This window comes from Falco biarmicus, chromosome 2 (assembly GCF_023638135.1).
Source record: "Falco biarmicus isolate bFalBia1 chromosome 2, bFalBia1.pri, whole genome shotgun sequence".
NCBI lineage: Eukaryota > Metazoa > Chordata > Aves > Falconiformes > Falconidae > Falco > Falco biarmicus.
In genome coordinates, this window is record NC_079289.1 from 21,288,869 (window position 1) to 21,314,908 (window position 26,040).

Sequence of the window (26,040 nt, forward strand, 5' to 3'; positions counted from 1 at the left end):
GAAACTATTTCAATTCTATGGAATTTTGTTTCGTATAATAGCTTCTTCTGCCTTTCTATAAACTGTAAACTCCCTCTTTTTAAAGACTTTTCTCTTTGTATTTTAGTGTGTACCTATCCCATTTAAACCTGAACATCTAAGCTGTTAATTTGCTCTCATTTGACTGAGGAACATCTGAATAAGTTCTAACACTTTAAAAATAATCTTCCTATCAAAAGTTGACAGTTTTCAACCTTCATTTTAATACTGCTACCACTTCGGTACTTGTTCTTTAATTCTCAGAAAATTGGATGCTAAAATAAAAGCTTCTTTGCATTCTGTCAGTCTTTAGCATTGTCATGTGTAATTTCTATTCTTCAATGCATCTGGAAGCTTTAGATGCAGCTTTTTGACTGATTTTGTTGTTGTTGTACCCTGAGAAGTAAAAGTGAGATAAATTCATAAGTTTCTGAAGTATGTGTCATGAAGGCAAAGCAGCCATGAAAAGAACCAGATAAAGCAAATGATTGTATACTTTGGCTTGGAATCTGGCTAGAGATATTTGCTTTCAAATCTTAGATAAGCCTTTTGAGCAATACTAGTTTGTTTCATTGACATGCATGACATCACGTGCTCCTGCACATGGAAAATTACATCAGTAAAAAATATCTCATTGATTATAGGTTCCTCAGATTTCCAGAAAGCTTTCAAGAGATTTCCTAACCAAAAGTTTAAGAAACTGAGCAACCATGGCACAAGTAGTAGGGTACTGAAAGGATAAACAGATGGCTAAAACTTAAGAGTGTAAGAATATATGCTAAATTTTTGCCGTGGAGGAGCATTGTCTTTGGAGATCTGCAACAGTCTGTGCTGAGATCTGTTCACATGACACAGGTCTTGCACAATGCACATGACTTATACTATCATAGAAAAGACGTAGAAAAAAGGCTATGTAGGGTTTCGGAGGTCTGATATTTCAAAAGTAGTAAGAATTAGGATCAATTGATTAGCTTCAGAAGGAGCTTCTAATGCTAAGTGCTGAGACAGTAGTATGGCAAATGAAATCCAGGTTACAGAAACGTAAGTTATGTTAAAATAGAACAGAGTACTTCAGTTGGAAGAGACCTTCAACGAGCATGTAGTCCAGCTGCTGTGTTGTCCTCCTGAAAGACAGAATGTCTCTCAGTATGTTTCCTTGATGCTTTCTTCATTGCATCAAAATACCATTAATCTAGAGGATTCACCTCCTGGTGCTCTTTGGCCTTGTGCTTCTCAAGCTAGCTCTCTGTTGTTTTGTTCTTTACCTTTGCATGTATGAGCCTTACAGAAGGTTTCCCAAAGTCTTCATTTCCACTGTGGGAAGTGGGTTCTGTTGTTTCGGTATAGCGATTTGTCCTAACACATGTGGTGATGTGTTTGAACCTGTTATGATATTACTGGTACTTGAGTGACCTCAGTAGCTGTTCTTTAACATCTCACCTCAGACATCCTGCCATAAAGCCACCTGTCAAGCACTGCGCCATTCCCAAAGTCTACAGTCACTTTTATAATAGAGCTGTTCGAACTGATGGTTGGGTGGTGCAAGCCATCATCTGTTGTTAGAATACTTATTTGAGCCCCTCAAAGAAAGTGGTTTCTAGTTCTATACATACATTAGATAGAAAAGGCAAATCTTTTCTGCATACGTCTTTGCATCTGAAAGGAACTGATTGAAGGTGGCAGTGGTACAAAAATGGCAGCTGTGTGTGTTCTGTTTCATGCAGTGTTAGTGGGGCAGAGCATTTCTCCTATGAACACTGCAAGGTAAGACTTCAGTCTTTTGTGATTAGGATAAATACACCCTTTGTTAAAATGCACTTGTGAATTATCCAAGGCAGGAACACCATTACTGGTAAGGAGAATTTCCCCTCTTGGTTTTGAAAGCTACAGTCATGAGAAAGCACTTCAAAAATGCAACTAAGCAAGAATATCAGTGTAAAGAAGGGACTGGAGACGTAACAGCCCTTTCAGTTGAGAAGATACGGAAGATGTTGGATGAAGGTAAAAAAGACATTGGAGATAAGCTTTGTTTCTCCACCTAGCTGCAATGTGCTGTGTTTATGAATGCTGGTACAAGAATTCCCATATGTAATGCTGCATTAGTTTCACAGACAGGAGCTTGATGAAAAGAGAATTTATTTTTATGTCTTGAATTAAGCCCTATGGTAAAAAGCTGTAAAATCATCTACTTCAGCAACAGATGCATGGTAGATAGTGAGTATTTCGGTTTTATACTACATTTTTTGCATATTTTTGTAGATTAGTTGAAGCAGTTGAAAAGTAAATATAATGTGAGCAGATTTTATCTCAAATGGAGTTCAATAGCTACTATTAAATCAGATTTTAACATGGAAAGTAAGATTTACTGTATAGGCAGTGGAAGATTTACAGTGGTATGTTTGAAATGATTACTGGTTCTGAGGGAATGACACAGAACCTTCACTGCATTGATAATTGAAAATTACTGTTTTAATAAGACAAAAAAAAAACCAAACCACCCACAGCTCAATTATGCTTAGTTATCTTTTGGGAATGCAAAATAAGTATAAGGGTTGCTTTGGTTTTTTTAACTTTACTTAATAAGAATTTAACACACTATTAGCTTCCATATGTGTCCATCTGTTAGTCTTGCTATTTTTTAGCTCATCTTGCTAATTGGGTCCTTTGCTCTCCTCTGGATCTATTCCTTGGGCCTACACAGAACAAGCAGTTGATTTTATGTGGCATTTCCAGTTAGAGCATTTGAAAAAATTATTTTAAGGTAGTTATATTTTTCATAGAGGAATATAAGTAAGCATGTTAATTTTAGTCTTTACCAAGCGTGGAAGTGGAACTATGAATCTGTCCTTGCTTGTCATATTTATTTTCTTAATGTGCCATTTAAAAATTTATATAGCCAAAAATATTTTTTGTTAATTATGTTGACTTTTTTTAAAAAATAAATGAGTGTATAACACTGATGCTCTAAGTAAATATGAATTACGTTGACATATTTCCTCCATATTTTTTGGTAAACCATAAAATAATTAACAAATGCAAATTACCTGCTTATCTTTGCTAGTATAAGGAGAAGATTTAAAGATATGCTATAGACCATATGCAAATCATTGTTCCAAATGCTGATGATTGCTTGAAAAGACAGCAAGCTATATAAGGTATAGGGTTACTTTTAAGAACGCATCACAAGTAGAAATAATAGTACAAACCAAACAAAACCCACTGATGTAATCAATGAGACCATACTAATATATTTGTGAATCTTTTTGAAAAATGTCTTGTCAGATATGGACCAAACAGATAATTACATGGACTGCAGTTAAGTGAAAGTTTAAATTTATGCTTACACTTATATCTGCCAGTGATCCCACTGCAGTGTAGGAAGTACAAAAAAATACAGTCTAATACACGTGCGAATCTCTGCAATACTGTGGTTTCAGAAACCAATTTTGTCACTGTGAGTAATTTGGAGTAACATAGTGTGACAACTGAAGCTTTCTAATTAATTTTAAAATTAATGCATCTGTGAATGTTAAAACTTTAAAATTTAAGGCATGTGATCCATGATATTTTGTCTGGCCTAGAGTCTAAAGTAACAATGTGTGGTATGGATAGACAGACTTGTTTGTGGTACTTAACAGAATACATTAACAGAATACTTCAGATTTTAGATGGCATTCACATAAATTAGATGTTTACTTTATTTCATTCTTTTTATTGGAGCAAGGGAATATAGCCTAGCTAATCAGGAACGGATTGCGTATTTCTTTAAAGTCCATATCAGAATGTCTACATATAATGCTTAGTGCAGACCATTTCATATATTTCTCTGTGTCCTGATCCATTTGCGTTTGATTAAAATATATGGATGTAATATATAGATCCTCATGTGATTTATCCATTCTAAGCCATGGTTTGAGGATTAACCAAGTGTCCATGCAAGACTGCCCACACAGATTATTTGAACATGAGTGAAGAAACAACACCACCACCACCGATTTCATCGAGAAGGCAGCTGGTTCTTGCCAGAGAACCAGTGACTGGCAATGAGAGGTGGTTAAATCTGTTCTTTTGCAGTGAAAGGCAAGGGAAGAATACAAGAACTTTGCAATATATGAGGATATAAAATGCTGCTTGAGCCAAGAGATACAATTAAATGAAGAAAATTCTACTTTATGAATTGGCCTCTCCTGTAGAGGTTACATTGTATGATTAAATGGGTGTACTAATTTCCTGTATCATCTTGGGAAACATGTTACTGGAAAATGTTTAGTGTGTACAATTTGTTGCACACATAATCAAAATCCTAAAGGCCATTCTTGTTAACCTGTAACTTCCAAGTCAAGCATCATGAGCAGAACTGGTATCTGCCGATAGCACATAGCAAATTAGCTACTGAAACAGCATCCTCGGAATGCTCCTTATTTGTTCAGGGTGTCTCCTGTGACAGTGAGAGTACCTCTATTAGCTGATCCCAGAATAAGGTCAAACATTCCCACAGTGCTTTACCACCTGTTCTTGTCCTAGTCTCTCATTGTATGGCATTCACGTGAAGCATTATTACAATCTGCCCCAATGATTGAACAGCTTCCCCAGCAACAGTCCAAACACATTTTCATTCAACTTCTTCCAAACAGTTTCTGAGTATGTAACCTGAAGGTAAGTCATTGTCTTCACTTTTTCAGTCACTTGGCTATCCGTGTCACTGCAGAAAGAGTATTCCTATGTGCTGCTGGATGCTGACTATCACAAATGCAACACTTGATTTCTGTCTTCCCTAACTTCCTAGTCTTCAGCTAATGACATATTCAGGGACCCCATCATGTAAATCAGTATGGCTAGAGGCAACTTCTCTTCTAGCCTGGGTGTCAAAGTGCCAATCCCTCCTTGATTCAGCCTTAAAAATTTAAAGGAGAACACAATATCCAAAAATACTGCATCTCTTCTTGTACCATTCTCTGGAGAAAATCGGAATATAGTATTGGCCAGAACTTTTCTTCCTGAACTATTTCAGTTGCCTAAAAAACCACCATCCATTTAGTTTGTTTGGTCCTGTGGCAACTAATAGAGATTTGCGGGGGAATTTTGGGAGATATCTATATATAGTCACATGCACCCAGGTATGTATTGAGCTCTATATCTGTTTTTAAAATGCAGCTTCATTGATTATTTTTTTTTCTTCTTTTGGGGCTATTCTATAGAAAGTAGCCAAGGATTCTTAAATTGTATAAGAAATAAGAACTACCAGCTATTGATAGTAAACTAGTATGTCTGTGACTTTAGAAAAAGCTTAAAATCCAAGCACAATCAGGAAGGAGAATTACATTAAGTATCTACTAGAGCTTGTTTGAGAATATAAAAAATTAAGTGGTCTGGTATTGATGTTTTTGCCAAGCTCAGAATCAAATTTTAAGGATCCGGTGAAGCAGGTAAAATCAGTTAAATGTAAAGTCTAAAACCACAATTAAAGTAAGATAGCCCCAAAGGTATGTACACATTCTGAAAATCTGAAAGCTTTGGCACTGATGACTCATGTGTTATAGGTCATCCCTTAAGGCTCCTTCCTATCAATATTCCAGGAAACATCAAGGATACTTCCTTAGAAAATGGTACAAACTGTAGATAGCTGTATGTCATGGTTAAACTGGGTATGCAGGTAATTATACTGTAAATAAAAGGGTCCATTCTTACAGTAGCTGACCAGTGTAACACACTTTTACACTGATTTTTGGTGCTTGTCTGCTCTGATGGTTTTTAAAAACATAACAGAGTAGGTCAAAGGCTGTCAGACACCTTTATCTTAGGAAATAGTGCATTTCTGGAAGTTGTTTCCTGATGGAGGGGCTGATCTGTGACTTGGCTTTATATTTGGTTTTCTACAACTGTTTTCTAATACCTAATGGACTGGGTGTTTGACTGCACAGCTGAAAACGGAGCAGCCTTCCTTGGTAGTATAGTTATCCAGGCAGTAAATGAGATGGTCATACGAAGTAGGATGCAGCTGTTATCAGTTTAGCTCATGCAAAACTAAATAAGCGTGAGGAATAAAGATAAGAAGTAAGATGTTTTGACTAAATAACAGGGAAAAGGGCTTTTAACCATAGCTTATGTTACTTTGGCTAGTAATCTGAAACCATTATGAATCACAAGTTCACTAAAGGAAAAACTTAGACATTTGTTGATAATGTTTATGACTAAGATCAAACCAGTTGTGTCCTGTTTTGCATAATGAGAGCAGCTGAGTAGAGCCTACTTCATTTTGTGGCCCATTTCTGTACTTGGCTTTTCTTTTTTTGGTGTTGGTTTTTTTTGGGGGGTTTTTTTTTCAAAATAGCCTGTCAGAATGGGATCCCAATTATAATAAACATTGCTCCACATAGCACTCCAGAAAGAATGTTAGGTGTGCTTTTACTTCTTGTTTAAACTAATCTAACTAATTTCCAAGTATATTCTAACTTTGCTTAGTAAGGTAGGGTGTCAGATTCTTGAAGGCTGCCAAAATTATTAATTTATATCTGTCAGTTTTAAGCCATTGGTTTTACTATGGTTACTCTGCTTGCTGTCATTGCCCACAGTTCAGCCTCATGAATAACCCTTCAAAATACTAGATAATTACACTATTCCCATGCCTAATTTACACATTTCAATCAAACAAGAAATAGCTTATGGTCTATTCCCTGGTTGATTATAGCTCCTTCTATACTAAAAGGGCTACGCTTATGATTTACTTGCTTATGCCATATGGCAAGTTTCTAATTAAATACACTTCTCATGTGCCTAATTTTTTCTCCTTGCACTTTGGCAAAGCTAAAATCTCAGTAGGGCCAACAGATTGTTGGGGTATATTATTAACATTAATAATTGTTATTTTTACAGTCTTTGTAGCAAATGATATCTCAACAAATATGATGGATCAAGGGCTGTGTCTTAACCTTTGGTAGTAAGGCTCTACTTCTGTACAAGTTCAGAATTTCAAACCAGATTCTTAAAAATGATTTGCTGTACACTTCTACTCTTGCACTTTAAAGGCTCTTTTGAGTTTCTTCCATGGATCTGAGCACAAATACCTATTTTATTATGGTGATTGGTGTGAAAAGCTGTTTGTCCTTTTTCTGCTTGCTTTCCATTGGCCTTCTTTTTGTCTTCCTAGAACATCAGAAGAGGTGAAGACTGAGGATTTCAGCTAAACACTGAGCTTCCATTGTTTGTCTGATAAGGACAATGATCTTGATCCAGAAAAGTGACTCTGGGTTAAGTACAGCAGTCTGGCATTCCTAAATTTGGTTCAGTGCAGAGTCTCTATGGAGTGATCTCAGGAATATCATCAATTAAATTATATTTTCAAATGTAGCTGCATTTTGTTAACCAAAGATTGTCCAGGCCTTCGAGGTGAGGAATTCTTTCTGTGAACTGTTTTGCTGGGTTGATTCTGTACCTGTATGGTATAGGTCTAAACTGACTGTAGCAGTTTAGAAGTGAGGGACTTGAACTTGGTTCCAGAGTGAAAAACGGAAACACTACAAAATACTGTATATTTCTAGTTTCCAAAATAACAGTTAATGTATGTGTTTTTCAGGCTATTTTACTTTATAATACTGAAAATGCTTTTTATTGTGCCTTTTCTCACCCTCCCCCCATTTTTGGTATTTTAAAATGCTAAGACTTTTTTCTTTGACATTCTTTTAATGACTCATAGGGTATAGTATGATTCTGAGTGCAAAATAAAGAGCAATTTACTTCATAACAGTTTTACAATGGCAACTTGTAAAGTGGGAAGTCATTAATTATTCAGAGTTTTACAGCATAGTTTTGAATGAAAAATAAAATGCTTTGGGAACATGCTGCCTTCTTGGCTACCAAAAAAACACAGGAGATAATCAGTACTGGATAAAAGTTTTTCCTACACTGTCTGCAAGATACTATTTCATTCAGTAACAGTGGAAATATATGTGATTTCAGAGAACGCATAATTTGGTTATAATGTGGCCATATACTTTTCAAACTACTGGGAAGAATATCTTTTTGTCCATTAGTTAATTCATCCTAATGTAAACATAGGTGGGTATGGCAGATTGCCTAATTCGGGATCTTCTTGTTCTTACTTGCTGTGCTTCATTAGTAAGAGTGACTGAATCAGGTAAGACCTCATGAAAGCAGAGAAGGTTGTTTATTGCATAAGGACACTGAAAAATACTCCAGAAAAAACAATTTCAGAAAACACAAGTTTACCAAGGAGTAAAAAGAGAGGAATACAGCAAGGGTCTAGGAGTCTGCAGCCTCAGCGGAACAGTCAAGAGCAGAAATTGCTGTAAAGTCGCAGAGCTGCAAGTTAGATTTCACAGGTGATACAATGGAAACCTGGATTCTGAAGAAAACTCCAGAGTTTTCTGCAACTCATAAAATTACTGAGGGGACAGACATCAGGTCTGAAAGCAAGGATTCTTCTCATTGAGCAGGTACTCTCTGAACAAAGAGAAATAGGCAGGGAATGACTTGTTTGTAAGCTTTCTTCTGTTTATATTCTGCCTTACTTAGCTGCTTCCAGGTTCTCCATTAAAAAAAAGCCCTTATATTTTATAGTGAAATTTTTTCCACTAACTTTTTTAAAAAAAAATAGTTTACTTTGAGTAGCTCACTGTAAGGGAAAGTTTTAAGCAGATTCACTTCAAAGTTCTGTTTTATATGTGTAAATATAAGGACTAATTGTGATAGATCCTGTAAACTCATGTAACTTTCTTATACAGCTGAAACCTTCATTATTCCTTTTTGTCTTTTACACTGAATATTCGACAGAACTTGTGAATACAAGCAATCATATAAAATGAAAATATTTAAAACTTCTTTTTGACTAGATTATTGCTAAATAAAATTTAGGATATAGATTCTGTATGCTTGCTTTGCTCACTTGTTGGTTTATACTAACATTGTCATTTCTCTTGGAGCAAGATTTATGTACATTTTACACATTAACTAACACATACCTTTGCGTTAACTCCTTCAATTTTATTTATTTTCTTCTGGGTTTGGTTAGCTTTTACATTTTCCTTCATTTTTTGGAAGCACTTCTGAGATTTTGAAAACTGAACCTTTCACACAAAAGAAATTCAAAAAAGTTCTCTTTAGGACTCATAACGAATGTATTTGATTTATACTAGCTAAACAGCCAGTCTTACTTATTCTGTCTTTGAGCATACATGCTGGTCTGTAGTAAGACCATCCCACAAATATAAAATTGCAATCAACTAAAACTTTCTGAGTGTTGAGTCTGTCAGGGAATGAGCTCTGGGACCATGGTTCCTGTTATAGTGTCCTGGCCAGAGCACTGTAATTTTCACATTTCCATCTCTTCTTCTACGTCTTTTGGAACAAGAAACATTCTTCTTGTGTGCCTTACCTAATCATTTTTTTCCTCTCATGCTTCCTTTCTTTCTTGAAAGATGCATGCTGATACTGAATGAAAAAAGTAGTCTAACTAATGACATAGACACTGAATCACAGGATTTAAACAGAGTTCTAGATGCTTTTATATGCTTTTATTTCAAATGCAGATTAGATACACCTCTTTATTATGTCAAAATCAAATGTAATGTTACTGAAAAATAACGTTTACTGATAAAAGAAAATGGGGGGGGCTTTTGTATCTGTCAATCAGCTATACATCTGTGAGTAGAGAAGGAAACAAGAAAAATGCAAGAAGATAAAAGAATTAGAAAGAAAGCAAAAGACTGTGGTAAAGTCATCGTATTCTTTAGGGTTTGTATCTGTACATGGGTACAGATGCAGACCTTCCAAGATGTATCACACCTACTCTACCGTGGAGGGACAGTCATTCAGTTTTCTGTTTTATGCAGCCACATATACTGGGTGACAGCTGTGTGTTTCACTTTAATTCTTCACAGTTCAGATATCCCAAGGCAGAAGACTAGACTATCCTGCTCTGGACATTTAATGGGTCTAGGGTTTTTGCTTTTTTTTTTTAGTAAAGGACAAGTGATATAAAAGGAAATATTATGCCCAAAGATCATGAAACACGGTTCTCTGTTGATTGCCAGTGCTATTGGTATCTGTTGTAGAAGTGATTTGACATACTGTGCAGAATACACTGTAAATGTACTATTCTGACTGTCATAGTTCTTGCAGATGGACCTGTGAGTAGCTGCACAGTGAATCGTATCCTAAAATAAAAATCCCAATGCACACAATAATGAACCTGTTAAAAAGCACTTCACTCCAGTGAAGTCCAGACTATTGCAGAGTTTCATATAAACCAAAGTACACATTTCTGGGTTTCTTCCTGAGGAAAAGCTAACAATTAACTCCTCAATCCAACAGTAGTTGAATTTCATATTTAGGAGAATGCTTGAAGTCTACTATCCATGCAATAATACAAAATCATTCCAAATCTGCTTTCTAACAACAAATTTAACATTTGGCGGGTTTTTTTCTCCCCAGTATTACATTAGGCAACATCTTCTGCCTTTAAGATACTATTATAGCACAGTCTCTCCATTGTGTCTTCCAGTCTGCATGCAAGCCACAGACTCCAGATTAGTCTTTCCTCCTCAGGTTGAGTCTTTGAAAGGGTCTACAAACCTGAGCTTGATTATTTGCTCTTAGAAAAGCAATTTGTCCCATTGTACATTTATTCCTTTAATCTTTATTTTTTTTTTGTCTGTCAGGCTCATCTTCGCACAGAGTACAGCAGTGAGCATAAAGTATGCATGCAGCTTTTCACTTGCTGCCTCACTACTTAACCTCTTTAAGGATCATACAGAATTAAACCCGCACAAATTAAATAGTTTTTTAATCCAGGCAGAAGATAGCATTTAACACCGGACCAAAAAAATCCCCTACTAGCCCTTTGTGACAGTTTTAGTCTGTTTCATGTAAATTCACTTTGTGCCTATGTTGATTTGAAAAACGAGTCAGTAGAGCAGCTAAAACAGGAGGTGTCTGGAGCCATTGAACATATGGGGAGGAGATTGCAGGTGACAGAATGTGGCCAAAAAAAAAAAAAAAAGGAGATAGAAAGGATAAGAGTGTGGCAGCAAGGAACTGGGAAGTTAACAGCTGAAGCAAAGCTGAAATATTGATAGGATGATCAGGGAGTAGACCTACAGCCAGCTGTTTGTGCTCACAGATGGAAAAAATTCCTGGAAACTAGACATGAGGACCTGCACTGACATGCTGGGCAGTTAGATACTTATTTAGAAGTCCTTTTATTTTTACCTCATCTTGCATAGTCATTTTCAGATTGTTCTGTTGTAATTTATTCTCAATCATACTCTAATAAAACATAAATATTCTGAGTTTCAAAGCTGTTTTGCACCTCCTTATAGATATGCAATGAAACAGTCTAGGCAGATCTCTCTTAAAACCTTGTATATTTGGGGGTCCTGTGCTTACCAAAGATTCCTGTTCAAGTATTCTCCACCTTGTTTAAGTAACTATTTAAAACAGTTGCATTTTTATAGCTTTAATAGGCACAACAGTAACTTTCAAATGTTTCTTTCTATTTATATGTGAAAGATTAAGTCCTCCTTTGACTCACTGTTTTGCTCGGGTTTAGAAGATGACGTACCTTTCTAGATATGCACCATAGCCCTATTCTTAGGAAGGGGCAAGGTCTCTGTCAATAAATGGCCTGCTGTCCTATCCCTTGCAAATTTAAAAGGCACATCACACATAGCCAACTCAAAATGCTTTGAAGGGAAACACTAAAAAATTTGTTTCCAACAGTTCTTGTTTCATATCATATTAGAGCCTTCAACAGCAGTGGAAAGTCAGGAGAACTGGAAAAAGTCTTTTTTGAAAAGATGATTTTTTTGTTGCATCATTATTCAAACTCACAAGTGATTAACATGCACAAGAACAAGAACTGAGAAGACTTGAACATTTCCTCTCAGTTCTTGGAAGTCCAGAGATGTCTAGTAACTAATCGCTTGTTATGTTTTCTGACTATTATTAAAATTACCCCCCACTTTAATTGCTTGACATGTTGGTTGGTTTTGGTTTTCACATTCAGTGATTCTAATAGATAATTTTTTTTTTCAGTTGGTAGTTCTAATTGGTATATATTTGCATGTGAATTTTACTTTTTTTCCAAAGTATATGCCATTTTATCATTAATGTACATTGCTTTTGCTGTACTACTTGACCTTTCTGAACTTTTATCAAGGTATCTTTTAATATTTCATATGGCAAAACTTCTGTTTCATCTGGAGTTATATATCTGTACAACCTAATTTTAGCTGGTTTACTGTTTGCCACATAATTACAGTTGTTCAGCAGTAGAGGCTCTGTTCTTAGTTAACTTTGTTATTAACTATCTGTTACAATGCAAGTTTGGGAATGCAGGAGACTTGGGGAATCTTGTTTATTTCCTGAGGGGGGACTGTGATGGACTGCCTAATTTTAGGGCACAAAAAGAAAGATACTGCATATGAAGTGCCATGGTTTAACCTGGCAGGTGGCTGAACACCATACAGCTAGTTGCTTGCTCCCAGCACCCACCCCTCCACCTCCCTGCAGTGGGATGGGGAGAAGAATTGAGGGGGGGGGGGGGAATTAAAATTCATGAGTGAGGTAAAGACAGTTTAGTAGAACAGAAAAGGAAGGGAAAATATTAATAACACCACCAACAATAATAGAATTATAATATACAAAGCAAGTGAGGCATGATGCAGTTGCTAACCACATGCCTACCAATTGCCCAGACAGTTTATGAGCAGCAGCCCCTGGCCAGCTTTTGACATCGTACTGAGCATGACATTATATGGTATGGAATATCCCTGTGGCCTGTTCAGGTCAGTTGCCCTGGCTGTGTCTCCTCCCAGCTGCTTATGCCCTTCCAGCCTGCTCCCTGGTGGACTGGTGTGAGAAGCTGAAAAATCTTTTATTTAGTGTAAACACGGCTTAGCAACAGCTAAAACATCAGTGTGTTACCAACATTATTGTAGTACTAAATCCAAAACACAGCATTATACCAGCTACTAGGAAGAAAATTAACACTATCCCAGCCAAACCTAAGACAATATCCACTCCTCATTCTATGCCATTTATGGCCTCACAGACTTGAAAAATATCTGAATAAGTTAAGAAGTTGATAAAGATAGGACCAAATGGCTTCTATGTCTGTTTTAGTGAGATGAATTAAATGGATATGTGGTAGTCATTGTAATCTCCACTATTGTATTGTCTTGTACTTTGAGGGATAAGCAGATGTTCTTGAAATCTTTAGGTGTGCACAGTATTTTTGTCAAAATTCTATTTTTTTGCACTAAAAAAAAGTGACATATTTTAATGGCATAATATTCAAACCACACTATATGTATCTTTTCCCATTGTTTTTTTTTTCCTGGAATAAGTTTGCAAGTACTGCTAATTAAGACACATGCTGGTATGAGTGGTTTCTGACAATGGAAGATAAATGTTTGCTTAGTTACCTTTCTAGGACTAAGTCATCAGTCATTGACTTTCAAAATCCAATTGAAAAAGGATGTTGGCAGTTTCTGTTGAGGAACAGGACATCAGCATTCTTGAACTGTGAAGATAATTCCTTGGCTCAGAGACTTAGTTTTTGTACAGATGCAATGAAACCCCATAACTGAAGTCATAGTTCATTATACTAATGCATTCTAATGCTAGATGGAATTTTAACATTGCAAGAGAAATATTTTTTATTATTTTTCACATAGATTTTTGACTAACATTTATTTCTCATTTACTGTAGACTGTGCTGTCATGAACATTTGCAGTCCAAACCAGTGCTGGGTGTTCATTGTTTCATTTGTGTTCCACAAGTTTAGTCTGTGGATTTTGGTGCATCACTTGTAAGGTGTTGTCAGTTAAAGAGTCAGGAGGATAGTTCAGGAATGTATCTTGTTCTTCCCCTTTACTAATGAAAATCTTTTCTTTATATTTCTATTCTTTGCATTTAAATAGGAAGACAGCTGCCTTCAGATGATACAGAACTCACTGACAGTTGCTCTTGCTTCAGTCCTACTTCATGAGAACTTCAGAAGATACTGAGGTATTTCTTTGTTCTCTTCATTTTTAGAATTTCTAATTTGCAGATACTAGATAGGTAGAAAAGCATATAAAAGACATCATGAAGCTAGACCAAGAAAAGTAAATACATGTGGGAAATAATACAAAAGTTAATAGAGAGCTCTTGCATTATACAATCTAATCTCTTTCTATAGCAGGGCACTATGTTAGTTGATCTTTTTTTATAAATTGAGCAATCAAATAATTACAAATATGCCAAAAGGAAACATAATAAAATGCAGTTAAATGTTGCTTTTTTGGAGTCTTCTATTCAGTTGTATGTGATCCTCTGCTTTTCTCCAAGAGTGGACAGAAGATTTTACAGGAAATCCCTGGACATGAATACCTGATCACCTAAAGAATGAGCCCTTCAAAACTATCTGGGATTTACAGGTTTCTTCCTCTAGTACTTAACAGGGAATTTCAATTAAAGAAAATCTTTGGTGTTAACACAATATACAAATGCTTTCATCCCAGTTTATCTTTCATAAACCCATGAGATTAAATATAAAAGCTGTTTTAAAGATATTGATAAATATTTTATTACAAAAAATATTTGTCACTTTTGTCAGATACTGGTGAATTAATTCCTTTGTATAGAAAATAACTTCTCCATTTGTATATGTAAACAGAGTCTGATAAAGGATTAATGGCCACAGAATTCATAAAGGGGAAAAAAGTATGTTGTGAGCCTGTGATCAGTTGGATTTGTGTCAGTCCTAAATTTATGATCCGCAGCTGTTAAATGTCTGATATCTAAAGCATGGTAACATTGTGAGTGCATGGCTAGAAAAAAGGAAACGTGCTTTGAGAAATAAAATTTTCCAAACATATGGATGATGATTGCAGTGCTTCACATAGCACAAAACTTCTATTCTGTAAATCTTACTAATGTACGTTTTAATGCTTTTTAAATTGCAGACAGCTACTAGCACAGATTCTAAAATATCATAGGTTGAACAGAAAGTCTGTTGGTTAGTTTGTGTAGTCAGTCTAATGTAAGCAATGCTGGGCTGGAATTCTTGTTTCTGCATTTGAGAGCTCAAAGCTTAAATGGCACTGAAAAAAGAGTTTGCAGAATTTCTATAATATCATCTTAAAATATGTAATATATGCAACTTTTTTTTTAATATCTCTTGGTATTTATATGCATCTTTCTTAAATTCCAAGAATGGCTTAACCTTTTGGAAAGATGGATAATTGTTAGTGTAGTTATTGTATAAAGTTCATATGTGCTATTGTAGAACTATTATATGTATTTCCTTTTTTTAAAGAGACTTTATATACCAGCTAGTATAGTTAGAATAATGTTAGCATTAAAATTAAGTTTTCAGAAAAACTACTATTAAAATTTAGTTCGATGTTATATATGGAAAAGTAAGCAGAAGTCTTTTTTGCTTCTAATTTTACATTGTGTACTGTTAGCAGCTAACTGTGTTAATAGTTTTTATGTGCAGATTCTATGAAGTGCTGCATATTCTCAGATTTTAATAAAGCAGTTGGCATTATGTGACAGGTTGGGCCATTATAGGATGCATTATGGATTGGTTATGTCTTACAGTGGGGCAGTTAATCTCTGGAGTCAGTACACAACCATTTTAGCAGTAGAATTAGCTGCTTATGTCACAGATTATAATTAGCTGTGTCTGTATGCCAAAGCAACAGGATGGAATGCAAAACATAGCCAAACATGTGAACGAATTTTCTTCCAGTGATATTTGGCCAGGCCTAAAATATCTTCCACTCCAGATTTGAAAGTAGTGGAAAAGTTAGACAATTCTCTCTTGGGAAGAGACTGATTGTAGTTTATTCAGAAGTACACGTTGTTTCAGATCTCTAAGGTAAGTAACAATTTTTAAAATTTCTTTTTATAGCTGTATTAATATATTAGCATATTAATTATTGAGTTGGTTTTTGTTTGTTCTTTCATGGATGTATTGAGCTTCTCCCCCATCTGATTTTCTGTGCAACATTTGAGGCTGATTCTGTCCTCGTTTAAGGGTTGTGTTGATGCTTATGTGAGTTATTTTAGGACCTAAATTTGAGTGTTCATTTTTATATACTATTATTTTAGATTCTGATAGTTTAATTATACTTGGGTTTACAATTAAATGCAGTACGAAATTGTATGGTTTAAACTTGCACTTGTGTAATATTAAGAAGCTAACTTTTAGTACTTTTTAAGTCTTTTACAATATCGTATTACTGAACTTACATAGTATCTGATTTGCAGTAGTAAACCTCTGATCTTTGTAGCTCTAAATTTATTTCAGCTTATCTATCACGTACTGAAATTTCATTTTAGGCAAGAATGGATCCATGCTTCTACTGAACGGTTCTTTTTGGCTTGACAGTGTAATAGTAACCTTCCATCTGAGGAACTGTTACCAAAATCAGTGCTAACTTCTGTGAAGCATACTTGAACTAATATGGAGTGTACAACTATGTGTATACAGAACTCCTTTTACAAGTTTGTAAACTCCTTGAATTCAAATACGTTTTCTCATTAATAGTTTCTCTGACTGAAAGAAAATTACTATACTAGTAGTGGGTTACTGACTTATTATCAAATGATTTATTGGGTGATACTTAGTGTCTCTAAATGCACCAGCGGGTGCACCGCATACTTAATCATGCATCACAGTGAGCACATAAGTTCTTAAAACAGGGTACTGCTAAAGTGTAGGGATGTGATTTGACTGCATCAGCACTAGTCAGCTAGGCACCTTTTATTTATTTATAGGTGTGGGTGGTTTCACCATCTCTATCTTAAATCTCTTCCTACTTGAGGAGGACATTAATCACATCCTAGAAGTGTCTGCCTCTCTCTATTGTTTGTGGAGGGGGCCTAGGTAAGTATGGCTTATGTTACCTGTGTTTGGTGAGATGAATTCTGGCCTACATAGCCACATCTAGATGAGTAATCCACATGAGTAAACTATAGTAAATATATGCTATAGAGTTCTGAAAGTTTGCAGTCAAGATTTTTCAAGTTTTCGTTGTGATGCATAGTTACAACTGCTGCCACTTTGGCTGAGATGGGCGTCTGTTTATCTTCTAAACAAATTTGACATTCACATATTAGATACAGACCTCCTTTCTGTTATCTAATAAACAAATGGTCCTAGAATACCACCAAAGGGTAAGAACCACTGCATGGAATTAAATTAAAAATAAAAGCATCTAAATTAAGCCCAGCATTAGAGGGAACCATTTAAAATCTCTTTTCTAAACGTTTACACTTCTGCTAATAACATGCATCTTTTTCCTGGTTGAAAACTCAGTGGTTAAAAGCAGGTTTTACTTTAGTTTTCATTCATAATCTTAAGGCTTTAGTAGCAATGTGAAGATACAATATTAATTCTTATTGCGGTATTATACTTAGTGTTTATACTTGGTGTTTATTATACTGTGTGTTTATATGTGTGATTATACTTAGTGTTGAGAATAGTCATGCAGGAATGTATGTTTTAAGATAAGGGAAAAGAGTTTTGGATGAACAATGGAAAGAGATAAATGGATATAGTGTATCATACAAACCCAAGCCTCTGTCAAAAGGTACAGAAAAGTTGGGTGTATGCAGATCCTCTTGCTTGAATAGCCTTGTGAGATTTATTCCTTCCTGTGAAAAGTAATGCCTTTTACATGAGATACAAATCCCAGGTGCTGATGTCTTACAATTTTTAATTATTTTCATGACTTGTAATTAAGTAAGCTGGATTTTCTGTAGATATATTTCTGAAAGTTGATTGCCTTATATGTTTAACGAGCAGTGTCTGAAGGTGTTCCATAACAGAGACATTTACAAGATCTTTCTCTCATACAGGTTTTCTGATGTCTAGTAGGGTCCTCTTGCCCATTGCAGTCTCTCAGTGAAGACATAAATGGGGTTTCTTCTTCTCTCGTGTCTCATTTTCAGAAAGTTTGTAGAAATGTAGTATTTCTGAGACCTCTACTTGTCTGTTTAATTTGGTTGAAATTGGTCTAGAAACTCAAAAGCTATTGTAGGAGGGAGGGAAACGAATGGGAAACAGATGATTTAGACAGTGACATAGAGTGTGGTTGCTTTTCTATTTATTAAACCAGGCTAAAAGCATCATGGAAGTTTGGATATCAGGTTAATTCAATATCCTGTTCAAATTTTCAGCTTGGGTAACAATATTCTCACTATTTAATTCATCTGTAACTTTGGCTACCTGGGCCAGTCTTCTCATTAAACCTTTCTGTCTATCTGCCAAAAGCTGTTGGAACAGCTGCTGCATTTCCTGCCATGTTTGGTTATCTTTCTGAGGTGGATGAAGTACTACTTCTGTATAAGAATATGAAGAGGAATATAAACTGAAGTACATCAGTATTTTTAAAAATTGACTGTGGTATATGCTAAGTGTTGGATATTGCTGGTGTTACCCATAAAATACATGGTTTTCACTAAGACGTATAATACATTTGTGTGTGTGCATATGTATGTCCTGAAGGTTGTCTGTAAGAATGATGTATATATGTATTTTCAGTAATGGGATGTAGAGGTGGAATCAGCTTGTAGTAATGCCTGTTTAAACTCTTCAGTTCCTCCTTGTTTATTTGTTGTGTGGTCAGTGCTCTGAGGAACAAAAGAAGTCTTAGTACCTTTTCTTCACCTTAGCGTTTCCCAGTAGTGCGAGTGGCAGATGCTAAATTTTATACAGACTTCTTCAATCACTGGTTTATTAGTTCTGGATACTAGTGACTTTCAGAAAAGGCTGGCTGTGCAGTGTACATCAGTCTCTGTTTCAAGTTAAAGTTTCACAGAGGTCTGACTGTGAATTTCAAAGCTGTTAGGCCGGGCTATAAGAAGCGTGCATCCTCTGTCAGTGATGGCTGCTGATGGAAGGAGACGTGTCTGCGAAGTTTCACTTCACCCTCAGTTTCCTCAGTTTTCAGGATAAGGAGATTGAAGTGGGGGGCAGTAATCAGTAAAAAAAAAAAAAAAAAAAAAAAATGTTCTGGTGACTCCTGACTGCTGAAAGCAGATTAAGATGGAAGTGGTTCTTAGAAAATAAATGGTCTTGAATCAAGGCTAAGTCAGCAGAGTGCAGCTATGGTAATGGACCCTAACTGCAGATTGAACTGCATTAGTGAGGCTGTAGGTGGCAAGCTGCATCCAAAGGTCTGTTCCAGTCCAGCTCTGAACTGGAATAGATGATCTGCAGAGGTCTATTGCAGCCTATTTTTTCTGGGATACTCAGAATTTGTTCAGAAAGATATTCCCTTTATTATTATTTGCCTACTGGTCTTCATTATTCCCCTGATTGTCTTACTAGCTGATCCAATCTGCAGTGTTTCAGATTTCATGCCTACATTCAGTATGAGGAGGGCATCACAGTGTACCAAATAAGATATATCATGGGAGATTGGTAGCTAGAAGTATTTTGAAGTCCCTGATGGGCTGGCATAAGTTCCTATAAATCAGTAAGAATTGACTGTAATATTGGACTTTGAATTTTACTGGGAAATTCAAAGAAGGAAACGGACAGATTCAGAGTTTAAAGCCAAAAATTAAGAATGAGTATTATTTTAATATCAGCATTCCCTATGAGCTGAAAGGTCACAGGAGGATATTTGGGAGACTGGCAGAAAAAGTAGTTATTGTTTGCCTGAGTGAAAGTTTTTGTAGTAGGGGTAAGAAAATGGTAGGATAGATTGCAGTATGTGGGGGAGGAAGAGGATGACTAGGGTTTGGCATGAGTGCCAAACAAGAAAGAGAGAGCATGGTGAACACTCCCAAAAGTCAGCATGGATTAGGCAGACAAGGCTGCTCCAGGTTTGGTTCCCCCCATGTTCCTGTAACAATATCCTGATAAGTTTTGTACTATCATATTATACCCCAACACTTCTAGCATATATTCTAGTTCTACAAAAAGACAAAGACAGTCATATTTGAGAGATAAAGAGGTGAAGGTTTACCCAGAGGGCACCCAGAGCCAAGTGTTGCATAGTATGGATGGATGTAGTATATAGTTTTGTGAAGATGGAGCCAAACTTTCTATAGGATGGGCAGCAAGACTAGCATAGGAGATGGTAGAGCTGTGCTGCCCATGCTACTTTTCAGGCTATTTTTCTAGTTTCAGATGCTAAAATAGACCTGATGAAGAGGCTATATGCTAAAAAACTTGTCTATTTGTCCATTCCTGCTGTTTGGTGTGATAAAATATGTTTCTTTTTAGCCACAAAACTTTTCTTCCCTGTAACATTCATTCTGCTCCTAGTTTTGTTCAGTTATGGTAGGTATTTTCTATTTAATGAAAATACCAAAGAATGCTTCTGAAAACTGTTATCTTGCTTAAACACAGAACTGCATTATGAAATAGTATATTTCATTCTGCATGATTTCATGAGTCATTTAATAATTATGTTCAATGCATGTGTGAAGATAATGCTTCCAAACAGAAATGCAGTTCTCATGAATTTGTATAAGACAATGTATTGTCATAACAGAGAAAAAACTGTTTATATATATTTGATAAAACCACTGTTTGTGTTTATCTGAGTACCCCATGTTCTTTTTTAATTGTATATTTCATTGAAATTCTGTTGGTAACAACTTTTGCGATCTGTGAAAGTACTTTTTTACATTTAGATTCATGTATTTTATTAATTTTAGTTTCACTTAAACATCTGTTGAACTGATATTGTTATGATTCACACTTGGCAATTTGTTTTAACTGATTTGAGTCAGGTTTATGGAAGACAAAGCTATATCCCTTTAGCCATGTTGAAAACATCTAAAATGCTATTTAAATTAAGATAATTAAAATTACTGTCTTCCTGTATCAGAAATCCTCAGATACCTAGTAACATATGACTTAGGTAAATATTCAAAATTAACATACAAAAGATTATCTAGAAATAAGCTTTGATTTAGGATTGTTTAGTAAGTAGAGCATATAAATGGCTAGAATGTAAAATAATGAAAACAAAGGCAGCAGAAAGCAGAATTTTTCTCTCCTCCTTTGCTTTATCTTTTGCTACCTTTCCCTTGTGACTTTCTTCAGCATTCCCTGGGTGCTTTCTCCCCATATTTTACAATCTCCACTTATGTCTCTCAAGTTAGTTTCCTGCATTCATCCACTACTTAACCTTTTTCTCTTATCCCCAAGTGTCTACTCACAGTATTTAATTTACTGTACTTAAATTATACTGTGGAGACTTTTTCTTTTTTACATATCTATTTTCATATTTTGTTAATTCACAGCTAAAAAGAAATGAGAACATTTACAAGACAATTTCCCCATCCTGAAATAGATTTCAACATTATGGGAGATGATTTTGAATTTCAGCTGAATTTTACCCATCTTTTTCTTTTAGATTGAAATAGTAGATTTTAAAGCCATGAGGACACTCTTTAGTTCTGTATGCTAGAGGCTAACAACAGTCTCTCAGTTGTCAGTAATTTGAACTAAAGCATTTCTGACACACGATTACTTTCCATAAATATGTGTAAAGTTGTTCCTCAACTGGCAGTTGAGGAATCAGAGTTATCCTAGGCAGAGTATTGTTGCCCAGATAGTAGAGAACAGTCCAAACCACCTTCAAACCTGGATGAGGTAAACCTGCAGCAATGAAGATCTAGTATTATTTATCTTTCTTTTACCATTAGAAACTTGCATAGTTTTCCAGAATTTGAGTTCAGGAAAGCCTAGTTTGTAGCTTTTTCTCTTCCTGGAGAAATCCTTATGTGAGAAGTCACCGCCACTATTCTGGGATTAGTGAAATGTTAATTTGTTGTTGACAAGTATCAGAGGGCTTTAATCAAAATATAAATGCTTTGCCACTTGCCTCTGACTCACAATGGAATTTATCTGCCAAACATATCAGATAAGGATGTTTTTAAATATGTCTGGGACCTCTTATTTATGCTGTTGTGGAACTTGCTTTTCCAAGTAAAGGCTTTGCTGGTCTGTAAAGTGGGTTTCAGGATTAGTGATCCCTAAACAGTGAAGTTGTCCTCTTGAAATAGGAGTCTAATTCGGCCTACAGTGCAGGTAGTAAATGATCTGAGCATGCACAAAAGCCACGAAGAATTTTTGTTAACTGTGTATCAGAGCCAGTACTTCAGCATGAGCTGCAGTTTTCTTTGAGCCTACAAGGAACAGTTTAGGGAATTGGTCTTAATGCCTTTAATTCTGTTCTCACAGATGATGGTTAAAAATTTTAAAGCTCTGGAGCTAGTTTGTTGCTCAGTATTCATGGGCAAAACTGCAAATAATATTGCAGTGGATACATAGGAAGCAAATAGCATACTAATATTGTTATTAGACTTTCCTGTTACAATTTTTTTTTTTTTTTATGTTTTGGGTGGTTTCTCTGGTAGAGATCTCAGACTACAAAAACTGATTGACATATCAGGCATTATTGTCTATAATTGACGAGCAAACAATGTCTAATTTGAGTTTTAAAAGGCAAGTTATACTTGTGTTCTGTGAATTTCTTTTCCTGTGTGTGCCCAAAGAATAACTTTGGGAACTACAGACATACTTCTTGGAGAAGGTAATGTGCTTATTATTTGATCCAAATAGGAATTGTTTTCCAGTTACCCAAATTAGGATCTTTAAAATTAAGAAATATGCCAAAAATAAGTCTTACTTTTCACATTACAGTACTTGATTTACATCAGTAAATCAACTTTAATTGGAAGTTAATAATTACAATGGTAACTGCTTATTTCCATTTCGGATCAAATACTTTCTATGGAACACTCTACTTTGAGATACAAAAAGTATATAAGTTATGTCAGATGAGAGATTTTGCTCTTAGTTTATTTTGGAATGCATACATACTTCTGGGTGTTGTTTATGCTTCATTTGTTTTTACAGCAAATTGAAAGATCAGCTATGGCTTTCCTATTGGTTTTAAACCCAGAAGTGGCATGCTGATCAAAAACAGTATTTATATATTTTGCCATGTTCTTCATCTTCTGCGTTTCTTGCATTTCATTATTGCTTTGTCACTGTTGCTGAAGAAACCTAAGAGCCAGTTGCTGCCTAAACAGTTGAAACTAACATCACCAAAAAAGGCTTCTGTAGTACATGTCTTTTGAAGATTTCCTTATGTGTCTAATACACATTTAAATTAATCTGGTTTTCCCTTGTGTAAGTAAAAATGAGTAATGAAGCTGTTCTGGCCAGGACTGCAATGCAACAGAAGCACATCAGTTTGTGTTCATTAACATTTAAAATTCTTCAGAAGAGGGCAGAGATTTAAAATATACAATGAGACACAGTAAACATAGGAAAGCATTTTGCATCCCTTGCTGCTGAAAAGGAAAGGGAATTTTGAAATCTTGGGTTAGTTTCATGTGACTTGTCAAAAAAGGTACAATTGTGATTTTCTATATGCAAGGTCAAAGTATTTTTTCAGATTTTTTTTAAAAATGTGGCTCTGATCAGTTACTTGAATTAGGGAGGAAAGACGTGAGGATTAATTTTCACCTCTAGCCTCTGCCTCTGGTTTCATTCCTCATTTCTTTGGTGTATTTTCACTTCACCATTCAAGAAAAGCTTCACAGAATAACAGTAAAACTCCCAATTACGATGTTAAATCACTTAGCAAGGCTAAATAAACAGCTTTTCAAGGTCCTCAACCAGCATAGGAAAGTACCACAGAAAGGAGTTACCTGTTTCATAACGTGCTGAAGTCTACTGTATGAACTGGAAGTATGCCTCTTCAGAGATAACAGCATGCTACCTGGAACTAGAACTTTCATAAATGCAGCAGCAAAACAGGAAAAAGAGAAAAGGTTATGCTCATGCATATTTCTCTATGTACTTAAATAGAGCTGTTTCTTTTTGCACTCTCAGAAAGTACCTCTTCCCAGCACTGAGGACGTGAAATACTTTTCCTGAGAACAACACTGAGGATGTTAAAGGACTTTTACTAAAAGCTCTGTTCAAGCAGGACTTGCATTAGGAGTAGTATTTCTAAATGATACGTTTTGGCCTTGCTGGTAATCGTTACATGATAGAAGGGTTCTGTTATCACACACCTAGAAAATAAAAACACATCTTTTCTAAAAAAAAAAAAAAAAAAAAAAAAATAGAAAAAGATGTAATTGCTTTTTTTAATAGTATTTTTTAAACATATCTAAAATTATTTTTTGTCTGGTGGACTTCCACAAAAATTATGATAGCGGGGATTCTTTCATAATTTCTCTCCATCAGTGGGATTGCTTTCATTTGTTTCACATTTATAAAGAACTTAAATCCTTTCAGTATGTTCAGCAACCTCAGTGAAGATTATTTCCCCATTCCTCCCCATGACTTAGCTTTGCAATTCTCGCACATCTGTCACCTTCCCCATAGTATATAAATAACCAGAAAAATCATGACAAATAACAAAAAAGTTTTAAAAAAGTTTATGCCTGCCCGTGTTTCGAGATTCCTTGTGTTATCTCCAGGCAAGGAAAACTGAAGGCCACAAAACCAATTCTTACTTGCATTTAGTGGTCCTTAAGAAATGAAATTTTGTACAAAGTACTGGAAGTAACAAACTACCAGATCTGATCTGCAAAGGGTAACTTTTCTGTCTGCAAAAGTAAAACTTTGTGCTGTTTCTTTTCTTAAGATACTGTACATTGATGATAAAGGAGGAATTGAAAGTAATAGAGAGCATCCAAGTAATATAGTAAAAAAACAAACAAACAAAAAAAAAACCAAACCCAAAAAAGTAATTCAGAGCAGCAATTTAAATGGCAATACAAACAGCATGGGATGTATCCATTTTGTCAAATACTCAAATAAAGTTCTTCTCTTAATGTCCAGATACCCAGTGACATAGAAACCGCTCTAATGTAGTCAGAATTGTATTTAATCACCCAAGTTAGGAGTACTACTGCAGATCTGATAGAATAAAAGTTTGAATGTTAGGACTTAAGGGGAGTTCTTAGATGTTCTTTCCAAATAAGCAGGATGCTAAATAAATACTCTTGAAATAAATTAAAAACTGCATACCTTGTAGTGCAAAACAAGTATATTAAGATTATTCTTTGAACTTTTCATCCAGATTTCCTGTTTCTTAAAATCATGATATTGTTTTTATTTCTTTTATGAGGGAATATAATTTTGATTCAAACTATTATGACTTTACTATGTTTATCTAGAGAAGACAGGTTTTTTGGACTACTATCGGAAATACTTGGTACAATGGTGGTGCATATTAGAAACACGTTAGCTCCCTTGAAACACTTTAAATTGCAGTCAAAAACACATCGCAAATTCTGTTCGTCTTTCAGACAAATGAGTAAATGGACGATTATGGGCAAAATAATTTTTGTGAATTGGACATAATATAGATTACCTGTTCTTCATGGAAAGATGTTATTGCAATACAAAATTATGAAAGCTCTATATTGGCAAAACTGAATCTAAGATTTTAACTTAGATTCACCCTTTTCCCAACACAGAATAAGGTATTTCATTATGTATGTCAAATATGTAAAGTGTACTTGGTGTGTACATTTCAAGTAAAAAAAACACACTCTGCTTGTGCTCAGCTTCAAAAATACCTGCGTAAGGATGAAGGTACTTGCCAAAAAGTAAGCTGAAAGTATCCCAGAAAATACTTAGGGGCATTATATCAGAAGGACAGATTTGGTATATGCTATCTATGAAAAAAAGTTTGAGAGAGGGCAAAAGTAACTCAGCATGGCAAATCAGCAGATTAAGGGAAATAATTAGAAGCAAGAAGTCATATTTCCCAAATCTGAAGTTGTGTGCAAATGAACAAAATAGAAAAGATTGTGAACTCTGACAAATTACATCTGAAAACAATACAGCTGGGCAAAAATGTTTAAGGAACAATGAACACCATAAGTGACAATAAATCTTTCTTCAAACATGACAAGCACCAAAACCTGCTTGGTAGTTTGTATGGTCAATGGATGATCGGATTCTAAAAAGAGTGGTCAGAGAAGTGAAGGATATAAGAAGCATGCAAAATGTA

General features: G+C 35.3%; 1 protein-coding gene across 7 annotated transcripts in view; it reads left to right on the forward strand.

Moving 5' to 3' along the window:
* SGCG (sarcoglycan gamma) overlaps positions 1 to 26,040 on the forward strand; it is a 138,815-nt gene that overhangs the window by 23,428 nt on the left and 89,347 nt on the right. For 5 of the 7 annotated variants that reach the window (XM_056327442.1, XM_056327443.1, XM_056327445.1 and 2 more), the window contains exon 2: positions 13,960 to 14,047. Coding sequence is in view for 2 of the 7 variants with exons in the window: in XM_056327440.1 (XP_056183415.1) it covers positions 14,024 to 14,047 (24 nt within the window). In the remaining 5 variants the exon portion in view is untranslated. Of the gene's footprint in view, positions 1 to 13,959; positions 14,048 to 15,776; positions 15,906 to 26,040 lie in introns of all 7 variants that reach the window. The other 2 variants (XM_056327444.1, XM_056327446.1) reach the window with 1 other exon arrangement.